The sequence below is a fragment of the Anas acuta genome, chromosome 1 (genome assembly GCF_963932015.1).
Source record: "Anas acuta chromosome 1, bAnaAcu1.1, whole genome shotgun sequence".
Lineage (NCBI taxonomy): Eukaryota > Metazoa > Chordata > Aves > Anseriformes > Anatidae > Anas > Anas acuta.
In genome coordinates, this window is record NC_088979.1 from 190,131,076 (window position 1) to 190,154,749 (window position 23,674).

The 23,674-nt window shown below is 37.6% G+C and overlaps 2 protein-coding genes across 4 annotated transcripts in view; one reads left to right on the forward strand and one right to left on the reverse strand.

The window, feature by feature from the left end:
- Window positions 1-23,674, forward strand: part of COG5 (component of oligomeric golgi complex 5) — a 180,265-nt gene that overhangs the window by 15,605 nt on the left and 140,986 nt on the right. The gene's annotated exons all lie outside the window — the stretch shown is intronic.
- GPR22 (G protein-coupled receptor 22) lies at window positions 15,506-21,978 on the reverse strand. Of its 2 annotated transcripts, none has more exons than XM_068669767.1 (3): window positions 21,608-21,978; window positions 19,510-20,569; window positions 15,506-17,515 (listed from the first exon to the last, which is right to left on the reverse strand). In XM_068669767.1, the coding sequence occupies exon 3, from the start codon at window positions 17,487-17,489 to the stop codon at window positions 16,188-16,190; it is 1,302 nt and encodes a 433-aa protein (XP_068525868.1). In that variant the 5' UTR covers window positions 17,490-17,515; window positions 19,510-20,569; window positions 21,608-21,978; the 3' UTR covers window positions 15,506-16,187. The 2 variants fall into 2 exon arrangements, with proteins under 2 accessions (XP_068525868.1, XP_068525869.1); XM_068669768.1 differs by having other exon boundaries at window positions 15,506-17,512; window positions 19,506-20,569.

Here is a 23,674-nt window from a genome sequence, read left to right on the forward strand (position 1 = left end):
ACTGGAATGTTTGCCTTATTGAAAATACAACTCACTGGCTCCTATTTTACATAGACAACTCGAACTTAAGTTCTATAAGCAAAGGAACTCTAGAACAAATAAAATGTAGGAGTCTAGAATATAAAAATGATGTTAAATACTAAACCACGTGAATCTTGTTTAAATGACTGCATTTTCTTCCTTGGCAGCATAGCACGTCTTCAGACTAGAGAAATCAATGACTGCCTTGTAGTTTGATTTAAATGGGGCTCTTGACACTGCATCATACTAGCAAGGTCAGCAATATAATGCAGATGAAAATGTTGTGCAGTAGAAGCAAAAGTTTTGAGAAAACTGTACCTGAAAAGTCATCAGCAGCTGTTCACTGTTGCACAAGTGAACATACATCAAGTGGGGTTTTGTTGAAATGTGTTCTCGTGTTTTCATTAATGAGTTGAGTGATGTAATATGGTATATCCTTATTAAATTTACAAGTACTAATCAAGCAGAGAAGAATGGAAAGTATGCTGGGAAACAGGATTAGAATGAAGAATATTCTTAGCAAATTGGAGATATGTCTTAGTTGAATTGCTTTCATTTCTCTTCCAGACAAGTGCAAAGTCCTAGCAATAAATACTTGTAATTAACAGCAGAAATTTGAGAAATGACTGTGTAGGTAGTAGTTCTGCAGGGAGACCTGTGCTTAGATGAAGGCTTGATAGTTCTTCACAAATTGAGTGCAAGCCAGTTGTTCATTTGTTTTGTAACAGTGTGACATTGCTGGCAATGAAAATTCATACTGATCTTTATAAGGGAGGGTGTTTTGTGCAAGGCACTTGAAACCTTTTGTTCGTGCTTCAGCTGGAGAATCAAGCCTCCTCTAAAGCACCTCATTCAAGGAAGGCATAGGTTAATTAATTGGAGAAAATCCTTATTACAGCAATAGCGATGGCTGAAGGTCTTGAGGATGGGCAGCGGGTGGAGCAACTGAAAGTGCATGGCTTTTTGGTTTGGAGAAGAGGGGTTTGAGAGGCACAGTAACATTCTTCGGATAAACCAGAGTTTTTCCAGGTGGGAAGGGAGTAAATAGCTCTCCACATCCCCTGTGATCAAAACAGTAAGTAATGGGCCTAAAATGAAACAGAACATTTTTATCTGAAATGCTGGGAGATGTTTTCATAGCTGCCCCAAAATTATCATTACGGGCAGAAGCAGTATTTGGAGGTTTTCTAAAAGCAGTTTAGACAGACGTGTCAGCAATACTTTAGATAGAGGTGCTTTTGCTTTGAAAGCAGCAGGAGTAAGCTGACCTGCTGCCATCTCGGAGGTGCTACTCCTCCTTTTCCCTCCCCTCTCGTCCCCTCCTCTGTTAATAGAGGTTGTATTATAGTGAAGTTTTGGTTAATTGAACTGCTTGATGTTCAGTTTGCTTCCCGTGAGTTGGTTTGTTAGACACTGCCCAGTTACCTCCCGAAATTTTGGGACAGCGCAATTGAAAAATTCAGGCTGTCACATTAGTTCATCTTCTTCTTATCAGTCCTTCAGATGAAATAGTGGATAAATCTCCTCAAAGACCTTCAGCTCACCCCTCTGGCACAATTACTTCTGTTCTGGTTACTCACTGTGTAACTGACAGTCAAGTGAACTTCACACAGCTCGTCATGTTACTGAGTGCTGCTAAAGTGACCCTCCAAAGCTGTTCTGTCAAAATTCCCTGGAGAGTGCAGTGAGCACAAGAGGGAAGGTGGTACTGACTGTGTGAATGTAAATGCCATATCTGTACTTTTTTTTCCTTTGCCAAGACAGAAGGCAAGATATCCATCTCTCAGAGATCCTATTGTTTTTAAGAAAGATGGTAATTTACCCTTTGGGTTTTTAATAGCTGAGAATGATGATGCACAGTATTCATCAAAATACTAAGTAGCACTAGTCAGTATTCAGGAGACAACAGCTCTAATTAACTGAAAACTTAACTCATTTTAATAGTAAGGGTTCATACTTGTTTTATACCAATTATCCATATCTGTTGCAAGTTGTAATTCACTCTGCATATTGTTTCCACAGGGTGTTTTGTTAATTTAACATGACACCAAGCTGGGAGGTAGTGTTGATCTGCCTGAGGGAAGGGTGGCCAGTCAGAGGGATCTGGACAGGCTGGACTGCTGGGCTGAGGTGAATGCGATGAGTTTCCATAAGGCCAAGTGCCGGGTCCTGCACTTCAGCCACAATAATCCATGCAACGCTATAGGCTTGGGGCAGAGTGGCTAGAAGACTGTGAAGAGGAAAAGCACCTGGGAGTGTTGATCGATGCTCGGCTGAACATGAGCCAGCAGTGTGCCCAGGTGGCCAAGAAGGCCGGTGGCATCCTGGCCTGTATTAGAAATAGTGAGGCCAGCAGGAGCAGGGAGGTGATCGTCCCCCTGGGCTCTGCTCTGGTGAGGCCGCACCTCAAGTGCTGTGTTCAGCTTTGGGCCCCTCAGTACAAGAGGGACATCGAGGCCCTGGAGGGTGTCCAGAGAAGAGCAACAAAACTGGTGAGGGGCCTGGAGCACAAGTCCTGTGAGGAGCAGCTGAGGGCACTGGGGTTATTGTGACTGGAGCAGAGGAGGCTCAGGGCAGACCTTATTGCTCTCTGCAGCTACCTGAAAGGAAGCTGTGGGGAGCTCGGTGTCGGCCTCTTCTCCCAGACAGGACTCTAGGAAATGGCCACAAGTTGAACCTGGTGAGATTTAGATTAGATAACAGGAAAAACTTTTTCTCTCAAAGAGTGGTCAGGCATTGTAACGGCCTGCCCGGGGAGGTGGTGGAGTCACCGTCCCTCGTGGTGTTCAGGAGGTGCCTGGATGAGGTGCTACGAGATATGATTTAATAGCTTAGTACTGATGATATGAGGATGGTTAGACTAGGTGATCTTGTAGGCCCTTTCCAACCTTGTGTTTCTATGACTCTAATATCAAAACATAAATAATCTGACTAGAACATGAAGGAGACTTACTCTGAAGTGATTGTAGGTTGGCTGATTGGGATACTTGTCCTTCAGGTTAAATAAATACTGTTGTACAAAAATGATTTCATTTTGACTGCAGCATTTTTTGAGGTAACATTAAATACATCATGCATCTGTACTCGACTGTTGCAAACCTTGCAGTGGTAAGCTGGCTAAACACCTGCCACAGATACCATGGTATCTATCTTTCACTGCCTTCTTCTTCCCTTACATATTCCGAGATTAACTTAATTTTTCTCTATTCCAAGCAAAAAATTAGAGTGCATGGTTGCAGAGCCAGATCTTGGGTTGAACAAAATTCCAATTAAAGTGAGGAAGGATTGGTTAATATTACGTCAGTGAGCCCTTTCCACAGGGCAGACATTTGTTGGTATTATTATCGCCGTGCACAGTTTCTCATAAGAATCAGCACATCGATCTGGAGGGAAAAGTTGCTTTCATGGCACTTTTGCTCAAGGATTTAGATGCGTTAAAACGTACTGCCTTGTGCAGGACCTAGTGTCCTCTATCCAGTATAGCATGTCTGTAGCGTAATGCACTGTTCTGTAGGGGTAGCTGAACTGATTTGATTAATAGAAATTACACAGCCATGCTAGCATGATGCTTAGCCTGGGGTAATTAGTCCTGCTGAGAGTGACTGAACTTTATTACTGGCTCGGAGCCATCTGCATTATTTTTGAATGCTGCTGCTTTAGGTGGTGTATCTGCATCCACTGTAAGTGCAACAATCTTGCTAAAACATTTTTTTTCCATCCCTGGTGATGTTAGTAGAAATACTGCCAGACCTTTGCTGAAATTGCCTGGGCTTGAGTATACTATTCCTTTCTGTAATTTAGTGTGATCTCCATGTCCTTCAATTTCACGTTGTCCCTTTTTTTGTCGTTTTGTCCCTGAGGGTGTTTTTTGCCTGGGGCTTTCTTATCATAAGATGGAGGATTTTGCAAGAAGTGTCTTTATAAAGTCGTATTTGTAGTATTCCAGGCTAAAAAAAAGCTATCTGTTGGGAAGGTCAAGCAGACACAAAAATAATATTAAAACCTTAAAAACTGTTTAGAAGCTGAGCACTTGCTTTTGGAAAACAAAAACAAAACAACAACAAAAAACTTTTATATAAAAATCAAACTTTATGAAGAATTAAAAAAAAAAAAAAAAGGAGATGTTCATCATAAATATGAGTATAAAGAGCCAGTACCACACATGGGAATATGTACAGAGTATGCTGTCTTAACTGCTTTTCCATAGCATCTCCGGTAAAAATGTGAAAATGATGGTCTGTTGCTCTAGTTATATTGTTGATTAACTGTATATTGTTAATAGTGCATTTAATCACAGACTAATTATATACTAAATATATAGTCTGAGAGCATATGTAGTGTATATAGAGAGCATATATAGTGTATATAGAGAGCATATATAGAGAGCATATATAGTGTGTTTGTGTATACACTATATATGCTCTTAGACTATACATTTAGTATAAAGTATATAATTACTCTGTGACTGTATATATATGTATGCACACATATATGCACACCAGATACTGTTTCTTATGGATACTGTCACGCTGGCATTGTCCAATATATTGCAAAATAATTCTTTATTTTTAATGTCAGAACCTTGATAGAAACGTTCAATTTACAGTCATACAACAGAGGTGGTTGAAGAGGCTATTTTATACATTGATAAAGAAAAAAGCATATTTGTAATGCTTCAATTTACTATCTTAAGAAAGTTTATGATTTTATTAATTGATCTGGCTTTTCATTGAAAGGAGTGCCACGTATAGCTATGGGCAGTTATTGTTAACAAAACTTCCTTTTGTTTACTAGGAAGATCTTGTTATTTTCTTAGTGGTGTTCCTGGCTTCATGTTTGCCAAAGTCACCATTTGATTCATTGTAAATTAAAGGAAGAGCTACTCAAGCTTCTGCGGAATCATATTGTTTCATGAATTATGTTTTACAACCAAATTTTGTGTAACGAGAAGCCAGTCCTCCTTCTGTAGTTGATATACCACCCGCTTATTTCTTTCTCTGTTTCACTTGTGAACATAACGATCTTGTTCTATGGCATCTTATTTCATTTTATGCCATCTTTACCGTTTATGCAAAGGTAAGGAGCTTCTGCTGATATTTGTTCTTGTTGGCTTTTGAAACGAAGGAAGAAAAATCTTGATAGTATGCATCGAGTTCATTAATTCAATCTATTTGCTTTAAGATACTGAATTACTATGGATTTACCAAAATGACATGGAAAACAGTATATTTTTTCATTAATAGGAGCCTAATAGCATAAGACTTCTTCATTCTCTTTGAACAAGACAGAAAAAATATGCAGTTTTTACCATCAAATTGTGTTTTGCTGTGGTTAACATTCCTAGCTTCGAAATCTTTTTAGACAAATCATTTTATCTAAATAGTTGCTGTGTTTTACCTTATCTCTGGCATGCATTCTTTTTCTAACCATTTTCAAGAAGTAATTTTAGTAAGTAATTTTAGGCATATGAGAGAAAAGGCTAAGTCTGAATTGATGCAAGAAAAAAAAATCCTATTGGATTTGTATTTTTCATCATAAGCCTTAAATAGGGCTTGAATTTAGACTACCTCAAATTTCTAAAAGTTTGGTTTCTGTTATGGTAGTTTCATTGCTGTTTCATTGCTGTGTCACTTTTTTTTTTTCTTGGTTTCTCTTGAAATTTCACTTTCCTTTCTGCATGCAGTTCTTGAAAATAAAACCAAATGTAACAGTGGGTTTATTTGGTGTCTAGTTTCCTCTAAATGATCATAAACATCCTTCAAGTTTGCCATAATGAGTGACTTATGAAACTCTGTCATGATCTATATACAGAAGTTCTGGTTGTAGGGCTATACATTTGTACCTGCCTTAGGCTGAAACAGATACAAAGTAAAATCTGGGGCCTGGCAGGTTTTGATTTATTTGCTTCCAACAAAGGATCCCAGCAGGAAAGGAGTGATAGTGGGTAAGAATTTAGGAAGGAGGGGGAGATTTAATGGCCTGCCAAAGAGGATATTCTTTTTGGACAGGAATTATTATAATTATGAGAAAAGAGTTTAAAAGAATGATTTTTGGCTGAGAGAAGGGAAGACATACAGAGGATAGCTGTGAATCTCTAGAAGATTATCTTTTTGCATCTTGTAAATTTTTGAGTATGCCGCAGGCTAATTCTCCCAGAGCCAGAGGAATCATCTCTAAGCTGATCAAACTCAGTGGTTCAAATTCGATAGCTATTCACTTCCCCTTGGGATGGCATGGAGAAGATTCACCTACGTATTTTTTTCTAGGGGAGTTTGGCTGAGGATAGCAGAGAGGATGTGCACTTCCTTTTGTTTATGTATGGCAAATGGTGAAATCTGTTGCTTAGTGGTCAAGGAAATAACACTGAGAAGCAGTTCATAATATTTATCTTTTTCTTTCTTCTGGGACTGAAGAGTTTATTACTGTATAACCTGGTGGTTGTACCGAAGAAGAACATTACACGATGTAATTCAAAAATTACATCGTGTCTCAGATTGTTCCCTTTGAACAGTTGGATTCAGAAATAGTGTTAGAGAGGATGGAAAGGGATGAAAAGGACAAGTAACTTGACCAAGGAAAAGAAGTGTGCATTTGGTTTGTCTGGAAAAATCAAATAACGGTGGTAGCTATTAGCCAAAAATCCTGTCTGGAGAATTTCATTGAGGATAACGCGATAAGATGTTACATCTGCAAATGCATACAGATTAGAGAGACAGATAACAAAATCCCAAAGGTGTTAGTTTCACAATCCACTGAATTAAGCCAGAAAAAAATGAATAATTGTTTTCTAGATATGTTTCTGAGATGTGTGGAAGAAGAGATGATGGTGTTGGGAGCCCAGACTAAGCGTTTCCTATGGCCTGTAATAAAACATCACTAATTTCTAAACAGGAATTATTACAATCAACAAGGAAAATGTTATTCTGCATTCTCTTATTATAAATAAACTTACTGGATTTGGGAGCCAGTTGTTGCCAGAAGATCAGTAGTTGTGCCACAGAGGACAAACTGAGAATAGATCCAGTGTTTCATGTTTCAATTCTGAAAAGAGTTAATTTTCTAATGCAGTTGATCTGGTCAATATTTTTGACAAATGTATTTAGACAAACTTGAAAATTGAAAGCTTATTGACAAGACTTACTAGACTGTGAAATACTGGTGGTTTTTTTTTGGCGATCAAGAAAGAGGGTAGTGCTGGCTACAGGCCTCTTCTAATGTAGCGACAAAGCAAGGACAACAGTTGTAACTGGAAAGGAAGATGTAAACATAATGATATGCATGATGTGGATAGATACAAGTTTAAAATATTGTAGGAATATCCACGGCTGGCAAGAACCAGAAAGATACCTATCACAGAATAATCTTACCATTATACAGGCATCCAGAATGTTCATAATGATTGAGAATAGGAGGAGGCAGAATATTAGAATTTTATTTTTCAGTAAATGCTCTTGCTTTACTTTTGGAGAGAGGCAGGGTAATTTGTTCATCTATAAATTAAAGATACCTCGTATTCCAGCAATAAGTAAGGAGGATGTTAGACAAATGTACTAATTTCCTGGAGCCATTTGTTTATAACTTCTTGTTGAATGGGGAAGGGCAAAGTCCAGCATTCAGAAAGGGAAATGAGGATTTCTGTTAAAATCAGTCAGTTAGACACACAGCTGTTACAGAAAAATAGTAGAGGAGTTGAATTCATTTTAAAGGAGATTTCAAGAGTACGAAGTTGAATGAATGATAGTCAAATATTTTTTTAATGGAAAATATGTATGCTCAGACAAATTTGTAGTATTTGATTGCTTAGTTGATTAAAGAAATTCTGTAGGCACATTATATATTCATTTCATGTGTAATATCTGTAATTTAGATGATTTAAATCACTTAAGGTATTGTTCCCCTAAGTATTTAAATAAGCCAACTTTTCCTCACTTCACAGTTGCTGTACATTCTTGGCAGATAAATTTGTTATTAGGAGATCTGGAAAAGAGGAGCAGAGGTAAGGTAGTTATAGTGTGCACTGGGTGTGAACCTCAGATTATGGCAGATTACTGGAGGAAAAGCAGGTGTGGATGGGCAGGGCATTTTATATATTCAACTCATATACACACGTCTATTAAAACAAAACCAAACCCTCATGATTTGTTTTTAAAAATATGAAAATACTCTACTAAACTTAGGTAAAATACTGGAATAGGACTGCATCCGTGCTGAGGTTGCTTTTCTGATGTTGTTTCTGTCCTAGCATTCATGCAGCTGTAGCAGGCAAATCTGTACTTCAGCAACTGGTATGGGGAATTGTGCTATGCAGAAAAAAAACACATAGTTTTGTGGAGACCTGTGAATAAATGCAATTATACATGTCACAGTGGGAGATTAAATGGCCTCTTTTTCTTGAAGATTAAGACTGTAGAGGTGCATTCATGGGGAGAAAATAAAGGGTCACAGAAGGGCTTGTTGATTAGCAGAGAAAGAAATGACAAGAGCTAAGGACTGGAAAATGAGGCCTGGCAAATTCAGAAGTATATAATAATTGAAAAATGGGAATGTGTACACAGGTTTGTTGTAATTCCTCAAGTAAAAGCAAATACTGGTTATTAAAATCCTAAACACAGTAACAATGTTGATATATAGCTGTTGATATATAATGTGTGAGCAAGTTCAGGTTAAAAAAAAAAACAACACCCAAAACAAACAAACGGAAACCCAACAAACCAACTAACCAAGTAGCTATGAAAGAGGACTGAAGTCTGATCTGTGTTCAGGTGCTGGATGGGAGCCATTATTCTTCTAAGTGTCATTCCTGCCTTGCCTTAAGGATCAGTGAAGGTGTTGCTATATGTAATAGAAGGTAATGAGTGGAGCAAGATTTAATCCTTGAACATAGGAAGCAGCTTTGAAAACAGCTGTTTCCACATGAGTAGTTTTACCTTGTTTCCTGCCTCATGCTCGTAATCTTAAAATAGTTTCATCAAATATTTAATGGACTCTGTTATGGTTTGAAAAGTAAATTAGTATGGTCTTTTTATTTGTTCACCATTCAGGGCCAACCTTCATTGCCCAGAGGCACCAAATCTGGTTACCTGTAGTGTTACCTTCAGCGTGGCCCCTCTGCAGCTGAGGAACAGCATGGTCTTCATGTCACTTCAGGGAAAGATGTGAAGACCTAACCTCGTTAAGAGAAGGAACATCCTATTATTGTTGGAACTCACTGTTTCTGTGGCAGATTGTAAATAATTCAAAAATTTTCCCCCAATTTTTAGCTGACCTATCTTGCAAACTAAAGATGTAGTAAAAACTGGAGATTTTTAAATGAAACACAGCTGTGGCATAGCAAAGTCTCAGTGACTGAATGAAGTTTCCCATTTCCATGGCACTTGATTTAAACCATTTCTGGATTTCTGCATTGTAGGCTGTGCAACTGAGGCAGGATTTGTCAGAAACCTCTGAATGCATTAATCTTTTTAAAGATGCCTTTAACTTGTCATCATGTGCGTTTTTTTTTTTTTTTTTTTTAAGCTCAGTTTGATATTTATGGGCATAAAGACTCATGTGGTCAAAATTATTAAGCCTAATCGTTTGTTGCAGCTTCAATATAGGAAATGAAGTGATTCACACTGTTTGGAAATTTCTTACCATTTGACGTTTGCTTGGTAACTGTTCAGAAAATGAATTTATAATTCAAATAACACTCTTGTTTTTGTTACATGCAAATACACTCCAGAAAAGTCAGTTCTATCTGAAAAGAAGTCTTTCATGGAATACTTTACTTACCAATCACAGTAGCAACGAATACATACACTAAATCTTCTTAATTTAGCTATAGTGCATTACATATATGTGTGGGTGTGCAATATTTTGACAAAACACAAAAATTAGTTTTCCGTGAGTGTTTTTTTTTTTGGGTTAGGTATTTAGTGCATGGAAGCTGCTGCTGCACTTACTGAACCACTTACCTTTTGTTAAGACCTCTTTGTCCACAAATCCTTTTCACTTGTTTTGTTTTGTTAGTTCTCATAGAAGGGTAGGTTTCACTTACTAGCTGCTAGAGCAAGAATAATACATCTTTCTCCTTACTGTTAAGGAGTTTCCAGCAGCACTGCTCACATTCTCCTCTTCTTTTATGATGATACACTTCAAATAATGTTTCTTTCCCCTTTCTTATGCCTGCAGTCAGCAGCCTGTTAAATGCATCTCCATGCACAAAGTTGCACTGATACTTGAAATAATTTCCTGATGTGGGAAGCTGTCTTTTTTTTTTTCTACTTCCCTTCTGCTCGCTTCTGTGGTTATTTGTGACAGGGATTTATGAAAAATATCTTGAAATAGGATTTGGAAGAAAACCACGATACAAAAAAGCAGTAGGTTGTCATCAGTTATTGTGCTTTTTCCCCGTTACTAATTGAGTTTAACATGAAGTAAAATCTCACAACAGATTGTGAGGGATCCCAGTATAGTTGTAAGGAAAGCTGCACTAATATTGCTCTGCTAATAACAGTCTGACATAGCCAGAGTGACAGATTTTCCAGCAGTAATGTTGTTTCAGCAGTGACACTGATTTGTTTATCAGATGCGGCAGCAAGTTAAACTGTTGCAAGATAGGGTAGGAAGTTAGAGATCATAGCAAGATAACAGAAACCAAATGTATATTTCCAAAACCCAGCTTGAGAAGGAAACAAGGGCGTGCTGTTTGCCAACAGCATTGTGCCGTCAGCTTGCCCGCCTGCCTGCCGAGTGTCAGCAGTCAGAATGAGGACATAATAACGCATATATTCAAAGGATCTGGTTAGTTCAAGCTATAAAAATAAAATATGTTTTAATAATTTTAGGTTGAATACCTTCCACAGATATTTTACTGTAAATCTTTTTTTTTTTTCCATTTTAAGTGAATTTCTTTCTATTGTGTGAAAATTTCTTTATAACATAGGAAATGATGATACCAAATGCATAAAATAAATACATGAGAAAATATTTCTTCCACCCTGACTCTATTTATAATAATCACTGAAGTTGCATTTTTTTTCAAATAACATAAAAATGTCTAATGACATGCCTCCTTCAATTTAATACTCTACAAAAGTAAATTAAGATAAAGAAGCAGTAATTGAAAACACACCGTGGTTATGAAACACTTCTGAAGCATTGAGACAAACTAAAGTTATCTAACTAAATCCCAATTTGAGATAAAATTCAAGCATTTTTTTATTTAAGATCTATCACTGGGAACAGACATCTAACATTTTCCTTTCAGGTCTGTTCTTGGAATGCCCATACTCTTTATGCACTCTGCGCTCAGTAAAACATAAACTAGATCTCTGGTAAAAGAGGCAGTAGAATAATGCACACTCTCAGTTTACCTGTTCCTCCACATATAATACATTAAATCAAAAACTTTGTCTGGAGTTGCTAATCATGTGTTTCTCTTCCCTGCTCCTAGCAATTTTTGTCAGGACCACTTACCACACTTGATGATTCAAAGATTGGTTGTTCTGGCTTTCTCTTATCATGGAGCAGCTTGGGCTGGAACCCAAACTTAAATGCCACCCAGTCCCACCCCCTGCCATGGGCAGGGACACCTCCCACCAGCCCAGGTTGCCCAAAGCCCCATCCAGCCTGGCCTTGGGCACCTCCAGGGATGGGGCAGCCACAGCTTCTCTACTTCACATCCTTCTTCTTTAACAGTCATTGGGTACAGGGTATGAGTCAATTCTAATTTTCCTATTAGTCAGTTATTGCGTATCTCTCTTTTTTTTTTTTTCTCCACATAAGTGCCCAGCAAAACAAAACCCAACCCCCAAGTTTAATTTTGCATTTTGAATTGCAGGATTGTTCTCTCTGAATTAGGAAAAGGAGAAGGTAATTACGGAGTCAGATTCTTCTCTCCTTTGGGTGTAAGACGAATGAATTCAGTGATATCACAGCAGTATGTGTGAAGTGGGAGTGGGATTTGGCTGTCGTAAAGCTGGAAGGTTTTAAGACTGAAGCTGATTGTCCTTAGCTGTATGGTTGAGGTGTTTTGTTTGAACAGTGGGGAAGGGAATGGTAAGTTAGTGCATTCTGTACCTTTTAATACTACAGTGAAACTTTGCTAAAAAAATGCTGCATTCTTTTCTTTTAAAAGACTTTAATGGCAGTTGGTGACTAAAACACTTTTCTGCAGAGGAAACAAACGTGTCTAAAATATTCAGCTATCAAAGAGTCCTGATGCCTAGCACATACATTGATGTTCAGAAGGAACTATTGTGTGTTTTGCAGTGTGATGTACATAATGGTTAATGGAGCAGAAAAATGCTTTCTAATGCCCAGGTAAATTATGTATCGTATTGAGTATAGTATTTCTTATAAATTTAAAAAAAAAAAAAGAGAAAAGAGGAGATGTTGAAGCATGTGCACGGTGGGACATAGTGTCTGCATAGTGTCTGTCTGTTCGGTTCAAAAATACACTTAGAAAAATCCCTCCGTCATACTGAATTCTACTTTCACAATGCGTACTGATGTGAAATAATTATGTATAATGTGCATGTGTGTATTTATGTAATGACAGAGGAAGAGTTCTACTGATCTAGTATGTATCTGGATGTATACATTTTTAATCTAATATGCTTATAAATCATTGTAGTGATTCTTATTCCCTGGGACTAATGAAGCAAACAGAACTTGTGACCAAGTAGCAGCGTCTTGCAACCCATAAAAATTGTTGCCATCCATCTTGAAACTAGGTATTTGTGATCTACTTGCCTTTCTATTTCCCTAGTGTGTGATTCACTAGTTTGTTAAGGTGTGGCTCTTGAATATTGCAATAGGTGCTGGCACTGTCCTCCTCTTTTTGTATTTTTAGCATGGGCTAACCTCATTTTACAGTGTGAAATCGGATGGGAGTGCGTTTGAAGATAGAACACAGCTATCAGCCAATGCTTTAGGGATAGAGGCTATGTGGAAACTGGTGGATGTTGCTTGAGCTTCCACAATGTATTTGCTGGAATTAGCATTTTTAGAGTCCTGTACAATTGTGCTTGCCTTAGGCTGAGTGGTGTGAAGTGTAATTGAACTAATGACTCACTCTGATGAGATCACTTTTAAGCATGTAGTGGGCTTCTTATTGTACAATACTATGGCATGTATTTGCCCTTTTTCCTCCAGTGTTGCTGACTATTTTTTGCATTCTGTTTTAGTCTTTTGTCTGTCAAGCACCCACGGCACACCTTCATATCCCTCCTAAAATCCTCTCCTGTATCTGTAGGACATACAGTGTTCCGCCACCAGTTAATCTTTATTTTGTCTTGTTTGTGTTAAATCTGTCGTCTTTGTGGCACAGATCATGTATGCTTTTGTTTTCTTATGAATCCTGCATGCATATAGTATTGCACATATTCTTACACCCTGCTTCATGCAGAATTTCTTCTGCAGACCTCAGAGTGCACTCTAACACTGTACAAGTCCTTTTTCTTTTCCTTATTTAATGCAAGATGAAGAACAGTAAATGTACAAATGAACTGGCGTACGTTCCTACAGCCAATCATTGGCTGATCGACATAACCTTTAAAACCTGACTTAATCTCTTGCCCTAATTCCTAGGCTGTATTTTCTCTTTGTTATGAAGTACTGCTTCATTGCATCTGTATTTCTAGTGAATGAGCTTTTAACACTAAGTATGTAGTACTTGAGGTTTTATTTAGTTTTTAAAAGTAAAGCCATATTGTCGAGAAACCTTTCAAGGCTGCAAGCTTTTCTTAAACGATTATTTCAGATAAGGACGTGAGTAATGACAAGCATATTCATGTGCAGTGGTCATTACATCTTTTTTCTTCTTTTTAAATAAATGAATAGTATTTTAAATTCATTTAAGAATGTTTTATTGGAAGGTAAGTCATCAGTTAAATCATATTATGCCATTAATCTTAGAGATCCCACTTTCTCCTCCTTCTAATGCTCAGAATACTGAACACAGTTACTCAGAGAAAGGAAGAATTGGTACAAAAGAGGGGAAAAAAAGTTCCTTCTCAGGTTTTTTGGGTTCACTTCTTTTCAGAAAAGCTTACTCCTTCAAGAATATTTTTAAAGTGGTAAATTTGGGACATATAGGATTTAAAAAACAAAACCTTCATGTACATAACTGTTAAGTTTATGTCTGAATAAGATGAAGGATTTCTGTTCTTGAAGGAAACAAGGGGTAGCTTGCATGAAATTCACACTAATTCATACTGTTTGGAAGTGGGTACAGCTGAATGCAGGTATAGTTGGGTCCGTTTTTAGAACAAAACCAATGAAGTTATGGCTGAATGAATATTGCACAATAATTGTTGGTAATGAATTATTATCAGTTAGAAAATAAAACTTACAGTCAGAACTGGGCTAATTTAAAGAGGCTTCTGTTCTGGTAAACTAAGCCATGAGCTTAAGTAAACTAAGGTACATTAAAATTATTATTTTTTTTAACCCATAAACCAGTGTTGGAAATACAGATATGATTTAAAAATGTGATGGAAAATAACTTTTTGCTCCCTTAACACCACACTTATTTTTTTTCCCCTAGGCAACTTTAGAAAAATGCTTCGGAAATACTCACTTTTTATCTAATATTTTAGTCAAACTAACTCTCATATTCAAGGATGTGTTCTGTGTTTGTTTGTTTGTTTGTTTCTGTTTTTAATAGAAACCAATACTTATTGAGAATTAGCCTTTTAATTATAGCAGTAGCTAGTGACACACTGAGCAGTTTATATAACCAGACAAGTGAAATCATTCTAATTGATTTTGTAGCTTTGTGGGTCCTTTTCCCCACCCCCTGCCCTATTCTCCCTGCAACTGCTACCCAAGTCAATGAATGTAGCCACTGTTCATTGAAATAATTAATTTTTATGCATGGGATAGTGCAAAAGACTCACAAAAAAATTAGGGGGAGATGAATATCTCAATTCTTGCTTGCAGTGCTGTGGATGATAATGACTTCTTAAGGCTTCCTGATTCTTCACCAAAAGTGTAAGATGAAATGGAAAAAGAAGGGATGGAGTGATGGTGTATCAGAACTGTCCAGAAAATAGAGAAATAGGGTAGCTACCAGTCATGATGGTTGGCTTGTGACAAAGCAGTTGCATGATCAGAACTGATCATCACTGGAGGAAAGGTGAATTCTAAATAATACAAAGGTTAACGAGGACAAGAAAATCATCTACGTTAGCTGTGGCACTTGACAGCTGTATCTGTCTATGCAGATAGATGCTAGGAGTGAAAAATCTCTTTCCGGAAGATTCTCCAGCCTCCCCGTGGCTGGAGGTCCAGTCACAGAGCAGTGTGAAAATCTGGTTTGTTGGTTGGTTGCCTTTTAACGTCAGGCCCAAGGACTTTTACATCTGTGTTTTTGCCTTCCTGTAACGTGTCTTTGCCTCTAACCCCCTCCATCCCTCCTGTATAATTACTCAATATCGTGTGCTTTCCATATAGAAACTGCAGATCTGAGGCTGTGATCAACTGTTTCAGCACTCAAGACTTTTCCTTTTTTTTTTTTTTTGTGGAAGTATTCTCAGTTTTTGAACCAACCTGAGTATTTTTTCCCATAAAAATGAACCAGTTCTGAACCATTAATTGAAGAGCATAGCATAAATGGCTCTTTTTTTTTTTTTTTTTTAACATGTGCATGGTAATTGCTTGCTGGAGAAATTTGAAATAATTACCTATCTGAATACAAGATTAAAACACGTCCAAGTTGTAGCTGTGCAGCAATCAGAATATTTCTGGGCAATGCTGTTTATGAATTCTCAATTTAAAAATCCTATGTCATGCAAAATGCTGAATTTGTGCCTTAGAATATGAAGCATTCCCGAGTGGAATTCTTGTTTAAAAATTATTTTATATTTACAGAGAAACTCAGCCATACAAATGTTTTTAAAAGTTTGCACTTCATTAAGGCTATTTATTTTCTAAAAAAGAGGACTTGAATATTTTGGACAAATATACACGTGGTGTTACGCTAACAAACGGCCATGCAACAGATATCTTACATAGTGAAGAAATCGAATATACAAGACCTACTCTATTTAACATAGATACTGGAAAATGTACAGTCTAGCCAATAGTTTAAAAAAAAAAAAAGTTTTTTTTTCTTATTTGGCAGTATTTTTCTACAATTTGTTCAAATATTCCTCCCGATGTGTTTTGGTGAGTACTGAAGTCTAGTCAGTGACAACCTGAGGTACTAAACATTTCTGCCTTACTTCGTTGTCTTCAAAGGTAATCTTTTTGTTCCTTTTAGGCTCTATCCATGAGTTGTGTATTACTGCGTTATTTGGCATGGGGTCCGCTTCCACTATTGAAACAACTCGTTTTTTCATCTTACTTTTCAGAACTTTCTGAAACTTTTGCCTGGTGAATGCATAAAGGAGAGGGTGAAATATAGTCGTCCCGTACGCCATCACTAGGAAACACAATCGCAACTTAACCAAAAGGTCACTTGGGCCCAAACACAAGATTGTGGTGTTTAAAACAGAGATGGGTGTCCAGCAGAGCAGGAAGGTTGAAATAATCAAGAGGGACATCCTGAAGACTCTCTTTTGCCGCTCTCGTCGCTCCCGGTGCCGTTTCACGGCTCGGCGCAGGGCGATGATGACCGACACAGAAGTCCTTACACCAAAGACCACATTTCTCCCCGCGCTGCTCTGTGAGACGTCGGTCGTCTCGTGTTGAGTGGTCAAAGAGATAGTTTTTTTCTTCCGAGCTTTCTTCTTTTGTCCTGTGGTAAATCTCGTGCCAATTCGGATATTCAGAGCCTGGAGTATTTTGGTGTAGGTGATGAGCATTACTATAACGGTGAAGAAGAAGATTGGGATCTGCACGAGGAGGTGGTAGTACATCCCCAGCTCCGTGTGGTATTCGTTCGCACTGACGCACAAAAGCGTCTTGTTTTCCCAAGTGCTCACGCTTTGGAGGCTGAAAAAATTGACCTCAATGAAAGGAATCAGGAAGGAGAAGAGTGAGATGATCCAGATTGATGTCATTAATATCACAGCCCTTCCCATGGTCAGAATTCGATTGGCAGGCTTGACAGAGATATCGTATCGGTCCAGAGTGATAGCAAAGACATTGATTGCAGTTGAAACGCTTGCAAAAGAGACACAAGCCTCATGGAAGCAGCAGATCAGAGCAGTGTTACTCTCCAGTGAAAGCAGAAGGATAACTATAGTTAGAGGAATACATCCCACACAAATTATTACATCAAGTACATGAAGGTTCATTGTAATTATGTTACTGACAGAATTGATTAAGTTGGATTTCATACAGTAAAGTACCAGCACGGTGAGGTTGCTGCCAAGTCCCAAAACAATTTCTAACATCAAAAATCCAGTGAGAGAAACTTGAAAGCTTAATGCATATGACAGTGGTCGGTACATGTTGGTGTCGATGTCATCAATGGCATCTCGAACTGTAATGTTAGATTCAGACTGCATGTTGACCTCCAGAATGGGGGAGAAACACATTCTTTTGTTGCAGTTGTTTTTTTCTCCTGAAAGGTGAAATAAATACGGAACTGTTTGATTTCTTTCTTTTTTAACATTTTTTTTTGTTATTGTGGAAAAACGCTGGGAAAGCAGAAGGGAGGAAAAGCATCTACTCTTACCAAACTCTTAATTATTTACTGTATGTTTAGAGCTGTGCTTGGCATGGGCTCAAAAGCCAGGGAATCTACAATAAGGTTTTTCCTTTTAAAAGGAAAGCAGGACATTTTTTTTTCTTAAAAAAAAAAAAGAGGAAAAAAAAGTGAAAAGCTTCCACTTAGGGGAGACAAGGCTTTATTTATAGTGATGTGGCTTTTACAAAGGGCCCGCTTGTTGAATAAACTATGCTCGTGCATTGCCTTTGTATTGTGTTGAGGGCTATTTCAGAAGAATGCTGCTGAGTATTAACAAATTAGCACTTGAGATCAATTTAAAAAGGCTCTTGTGGAAACAGAAAGTGATAGGAGCATGGAACACTTGCTTATGTGTCATAAAAAGAACACTTAAATTATTTTATGGCCTTTTAGCAGCCTCTTTCTTACGAAGACTTCGTAAGAGTGTTGTGGGCTGAGATACGAAGTTCTGCAATTAAGCAGATTTTTTATAGAGCTTGGAAACTTCTGCTCACTTTTCTCTTGTGTGCATCTACCTGTATGAAACTTATCACTGTAACGAGTTTATGTAACTGTGTGGAATTTCAAATGCAAATCTGACATAGATTTGGGGTAATGGAATTTATTCTAAAAATGGTACGTTTCCTTCTTCTGCTATGAATATTCAGTTTCTGCAAGAAATCAGTGCCTAGACAGAAAAGAAGTGTATTTAATTTTATTCCAGAATAGATTTAAAGGAATAGTTTTATAAAATAACATTAAATATTAAATTGTCTCATTTTTTTTTACATACTGAAATTAAATCCAGCAGATTTATATACACAGTGTGTTTATCCTAAGAGAAAGCGAGGTTCAAAAAAAGTAGCATTTAATGAATCTAGGAGATGCAGAGATATCTAAAAATCCAGGAATTTTTTATTTTGTGGCTGCATCTGCTTTGTTTTACACATGCTGATGGTTTGTAAACATAGCATCTGCATCTAATACCTGACATGTCCATTATTTATAGTGTCAGCTAGCTCTGGAGGTTGTAATGAGATGAATAAACAAAAGAGAGGTCATTCAATTTCTTGTTGTGATGCTTGAGGATTTTATAAGTAGCTTTAAATTTAAGAGGGGAAGTACTTGGCATGAAACTAAATTTAAACGTAGACCTTTGTTCCACTATGAATACATTAAAAATGGATAGCACTAAGGTGAAGAAAAATGAGCTGTTTTTAAATGAAAGTATGAATTAAGCACACTTGGGATACAATATGCAAATGCATTTTATCTGCAGTTCTGAAAAGCCTCAATTGCACAATACTATTAATTGCAAATTGTATGATGAAAATTCTTGCTATGCTTCAGCAGTTACTTCACATTTGCCTCTTAAATACAAAAGATATAAATTAGAACGTATTAGTTTCAGGCGTGAAATACATTTCAAAAGCTTTGTTTAATTTCTAATTTAGGCAACCTCTAATAGGTTTATATTAAACCTCAGGAATACGATTTCCTCTGGGTATGTGGTCCTGGCTGTGACTGTATTTCAAGGACCATTCTGAATACTTGAGCTTGATAAACTGAGTTCTCGTGTATTAGGAAGAGCCAGGAGGAAATCCAAAGCAGATCTCACTCAAAGCAAACAAACAAAAAAGATCTTAACTGTAGCATTATGCCACCTGAAATCTTGTGACAACAGAAAGCTTCCGATGTGCTATATCGGAGAGTTCAATCTAAATGCCCAGATTACGATCACCTTCTTGTTGCAGGGATCAATTTCAGTTAAACACAAGTCCAGGTGTCAAGGCAGAGGGGTAATTTACCCAACACGTTGCCTTTCTGAACCCTGCCTGTTCCCTTGTAAATGCAGAACAGAGCCTGGGCGCATGCAACTTCTGACCTACCTGTTTTCTGTGCCTCAGGGGTCTTTCAGATCATTGTAGCAGCTTGTCATAAATTGGTGCATGGTGTCACTGCCAGGCATTTGACATGCACTGTCACCTCGGAACCGAGTGGTAGCTGGGCTCTTATTTCATTCCTTGCAGATTTTTTTTTTCCTTTTTTTGTTCCAGCAATTCAGCAGCAGCAAATTTTGATTACACATGGGGACTCCTCAGTTGCCTGAGATGCTTGTACAGACCAGCGCGTGTTCTGGGTGTCTGTTCTGAGTTTCAGGCCAGCAATAACAAACCTTCTTTTACGTGATGTTAATTTCTTTCCCCTGTTGCATTTTGTAGCAGCCTCTTTTTATTTTCCAGGTTTAAAAACCAGAAAATATCGGACTTCTGTGTTCAGAGTGTACGTAGGCATCCTTTAGTTAGAGTTGCGTGTTTCTTTCTGTAATATTCCTGCTCATTACTTTTGAGTGATGGCTTAGTCAAAGAAGTTGCTGTACATCATAAAATCCAGTTCATGTGCTTTGCGAGTAACCATGAGTTACCTAATTTGGTTTATTTTCATTTAAGGAGAATACATAGCAGATCATAAAACTGAGAGAAAAATATCCATTAGTCATTATGACAAATAAGATATTTAATGAGCGGTTTAGAAAAAGCCTGGTTAAACCCTTGTGCAGCTTGCTGGTGAAGTATGCATATTCTCCTTGTGGGAATTCATGTTTCATTGTTTCTTCATGCATCGGTAGTTTCCACAATTCTGGTTTTAAATTATAAATCCCTCTTTAAGAGATGCTCACCATTTTAGGACTCAATCATTGCATCCTTCTTGCAAGGAAATGTGAGCAGATGTGTTAGTCTTCCACGTATGCAGTTGAAGTGTCGTGCACGTAAATGGTAATACAAGCGTGTTCCATTTTTTTGTTTGTTTGTTTCTAATTCCTTTATGTCTTAAGAATACAGTTTAGTGATGCATCCTGCTGCTCGGAGGTCACACAGCTGGAAAGGTACCCGGTCAACTGCATTCTTCATATTGTCAGTTGGAAAACTGAATTAGTTGCTGCATGCCCTTGTGAAGGGAAGGAAAAAAAAAAGGTTAAAAGTAGGGCTTATCATTTCAAAATCAAGTAATGCAACAGTATCTTTTGTAGTATCACTTATATCATGAATAAAAGATATCTCAAATTGGATCTTACACATTCCATCAAAAATCAGTTAGTGTGTTCACTATTTTCTAGTAAAATCATGGCATTATTCTGTCAACTTACATGAATTCAGTTTTTTGGACGTCTCCTATTCTCCAAATAGTGCAGGCTACAGGAAACCCCGACTAGGAGCAGTAACTGCTGGATGTAGGGTGCCTGTGACTACAGCTAGAAAATGTAGTTTCATAGCGCTTGTGAGCAGCTAGTTGAGACAGACAACTCTCTTCTAATAAGAAATTGAGCAGCCAGCGAGCTTTTATAGGAATTAGGTTTTTGTGTGATTTGCACACTGGTCAAATTTTCTCTCTTGATATAAATAGGTTGCAAATCCACGTTTGTAATACATGGCTCAACGTGGGGGGTAATGGAAGAAATAAGTTTTTTTTTTTTTTAAATAAAAAAGCAACAGGAAAAAAAAAAGGGGGCTTTTCACGAGCAAGTCAGAGATTAGTCATATTACTCGACCTTCAGAAAGCAAGAAGTATACACCAATTAACAGCCCGGCTGATTTTTCACTGAATAACTGCACAAAGCTGAAACCTATTTAACTGCCAATATTTGGAAATACTGCTGAGAGAGGAAAAAATATTCCTGCTTGCAGTTCGTGTCGTTCGTCTCCCCCCTCCCAGTACTGTAGTAACCCAAACTGTACTGTCTTCATGGTGTACGAGCAAAACAGGCTCTTAATATTCTGTAAGACTTTCATGCAGAATTGCATTTTTCTACCACTGTGTTTTTAATGGGCAGGGGGAAATATCATCCAAATATTTCCTGGACTCGAATACAGCAAGATAACTAGCATTTAATCTAAGTCCAATCTGACGCTTCCTCTTTTTTTTTTCTTCTCCCTTTTTTATTAAGTGATGCTTATTCTGCATACCATAATAAGGAACAGAGCTTACCTCCACTAAAGGTTCGATAAATTCTCGATGCAGGTGAAGCAGTTCCAGCTTGGAGGGATTCATTTTGCTCACTTGTTAGCAGAGTAGAAGGGAAAGAGGGTAATGAGCATATCTTCGAAAAATGCCCTTAATGAAAATTTGTGCCTGTACTGTGCCATTGTCTCAGCATACTGCTAATGTACACAACTGGTTGAGTTCTGCTTTAGAGGCTGCTGCAGTCTCCCACTCTTCCCACTGTGGAATCAATAAGCAGCTGAAAATACATAATGAAAGTCATTTAACATACTGAAGGCTTCTCGTCTCCAGAGACACCGCCGGGATTCAGGCTTTCTAAAAAAGCAGAGCAGCGCTTCGGAGAGGAGAGGAGAGCTCGCGATGGGCAGCTTTTGCAGAATGACAGCCTACCTTGTCGCTTGCCTTCACTGCAGAGAGATGCAGTGCATTCACTAATTGTGATTGGTCAGCGATGTGGGGCTTCATATATGGGATTGAGCCCCCCCTCGCCCCCCCCACCCCGATTTATATAAGGATTCTTTTCTAAAAGGACTAAATTTACAAATGATTTATGAATTCTGGAATACATTAAGGCTATGCCAGTTTTATTTTTACCTTTTTCACTCTTTTACTTTGTGTACACTGGGAGCCACATGACGCTGTAAAAGAAAAAAAAATCTGATTAAACGTTATTACTTACAAAGCTTGCACTGATCTATATTTGAATTTGCCTACTTTCCATTTGTGATTTTTTTTTCTTTTGTCCTAGGAACATCTCTAAAATAAAACTGTCTTGTCTTTTCTGCAAGCCATGCTGAATTTTACCCAGTGTGTTTATATTCCTGCCAGTGTTTAGGTCTCATCTTGAATAAATGATACTCAGGACAAGTCAACACCCCCGTGAATATTAGGAAAATTTCTATCAGGATTCACAGAGATTATTCAGACCCTTAAGGTGGGCTAATAATTCAGCTCATGAATCAGAAAAGAATCATTTTTATGAGCCACCACCACGTACAATGTATCTATACTAGTGTAGATTGTAAATTTTGATGAAATGTGAACTTTAAACAGATTTTATATGTTCCACATGAATTTTGCTAGGGACTTCACAGGTTTTTGTAAGGTTGTGTCTTGCATTATGTTCTTGACCTTTGTGGGGGCTGGGGAGGGTCCTCACTTTCACTTTTTTGTTTTGTAACTTATTTCTGAATCTGTTTTATCAGTGTAAACAGTGCTCACAGCCACATCATGAGCAGTGAGGAAGGTGTAGTACAGTATCAGTTTTGATTATTACTAATGCAAAAATAAGCCTTAAAAATACATTTACTATGCAAATGAAAATAATTTTTAAAATCAGTTTGTTGAAGCAAGTAATATAAGGATATCTCAGAATAAAATGTTCTACTGGCAGTAGAACAGTAGTAAAATTAACAAATTAATAAAGAAGTGGTGAGGGTTTGAGTGTTTTCTGATTTCTCTTGATTTTAAAGATGTAGTTTTTGAAGTTTGATAAAGTATTAAATGTTAAAGCTTGGTTTAACATGGCAGTTTTGGTCAACTTTTGGTTGTGTCCTATGTTATTAAGTTGCTATTGGAATTACACAGTGCAGTTGTGTAACTCAAATGCCCGCATTTCGTTTTTATTTATTTTAACTTCTTAAACAGCCATCCAATGTGCTATTTATATTTAGGTAACATCATAAATATTTCTAAGTGGCTGCATATTTATTTAGCTTCCTTCCTATTCCACTTTTACCTTCAGTAAAGTGGAGTAAAAAGAAAAAAAAAAAAAAAAAAAGGAAAGATTACAGAAACTTTGAACAAAGATCCCGGACTCGGAAGGTGCCAGCTGGCTACGCTGAGCAGCAGCTGATCAAACTCTTTGAGCTGTCTCTGTTTCTTTTGCCTCCCAAGAGCTTGAAACCAATGAACACCAAGTGCAGCTCCGAAGATGACGTGATAAAGAGGATTCCTGAAATGAAAGCGTATCTACTAATATTATTAAAGAGATTTGCCTGCTTCACTTTCAGTATGACTTAGGATAAGTAGGGAAGCCTGTCTAAATTTAAA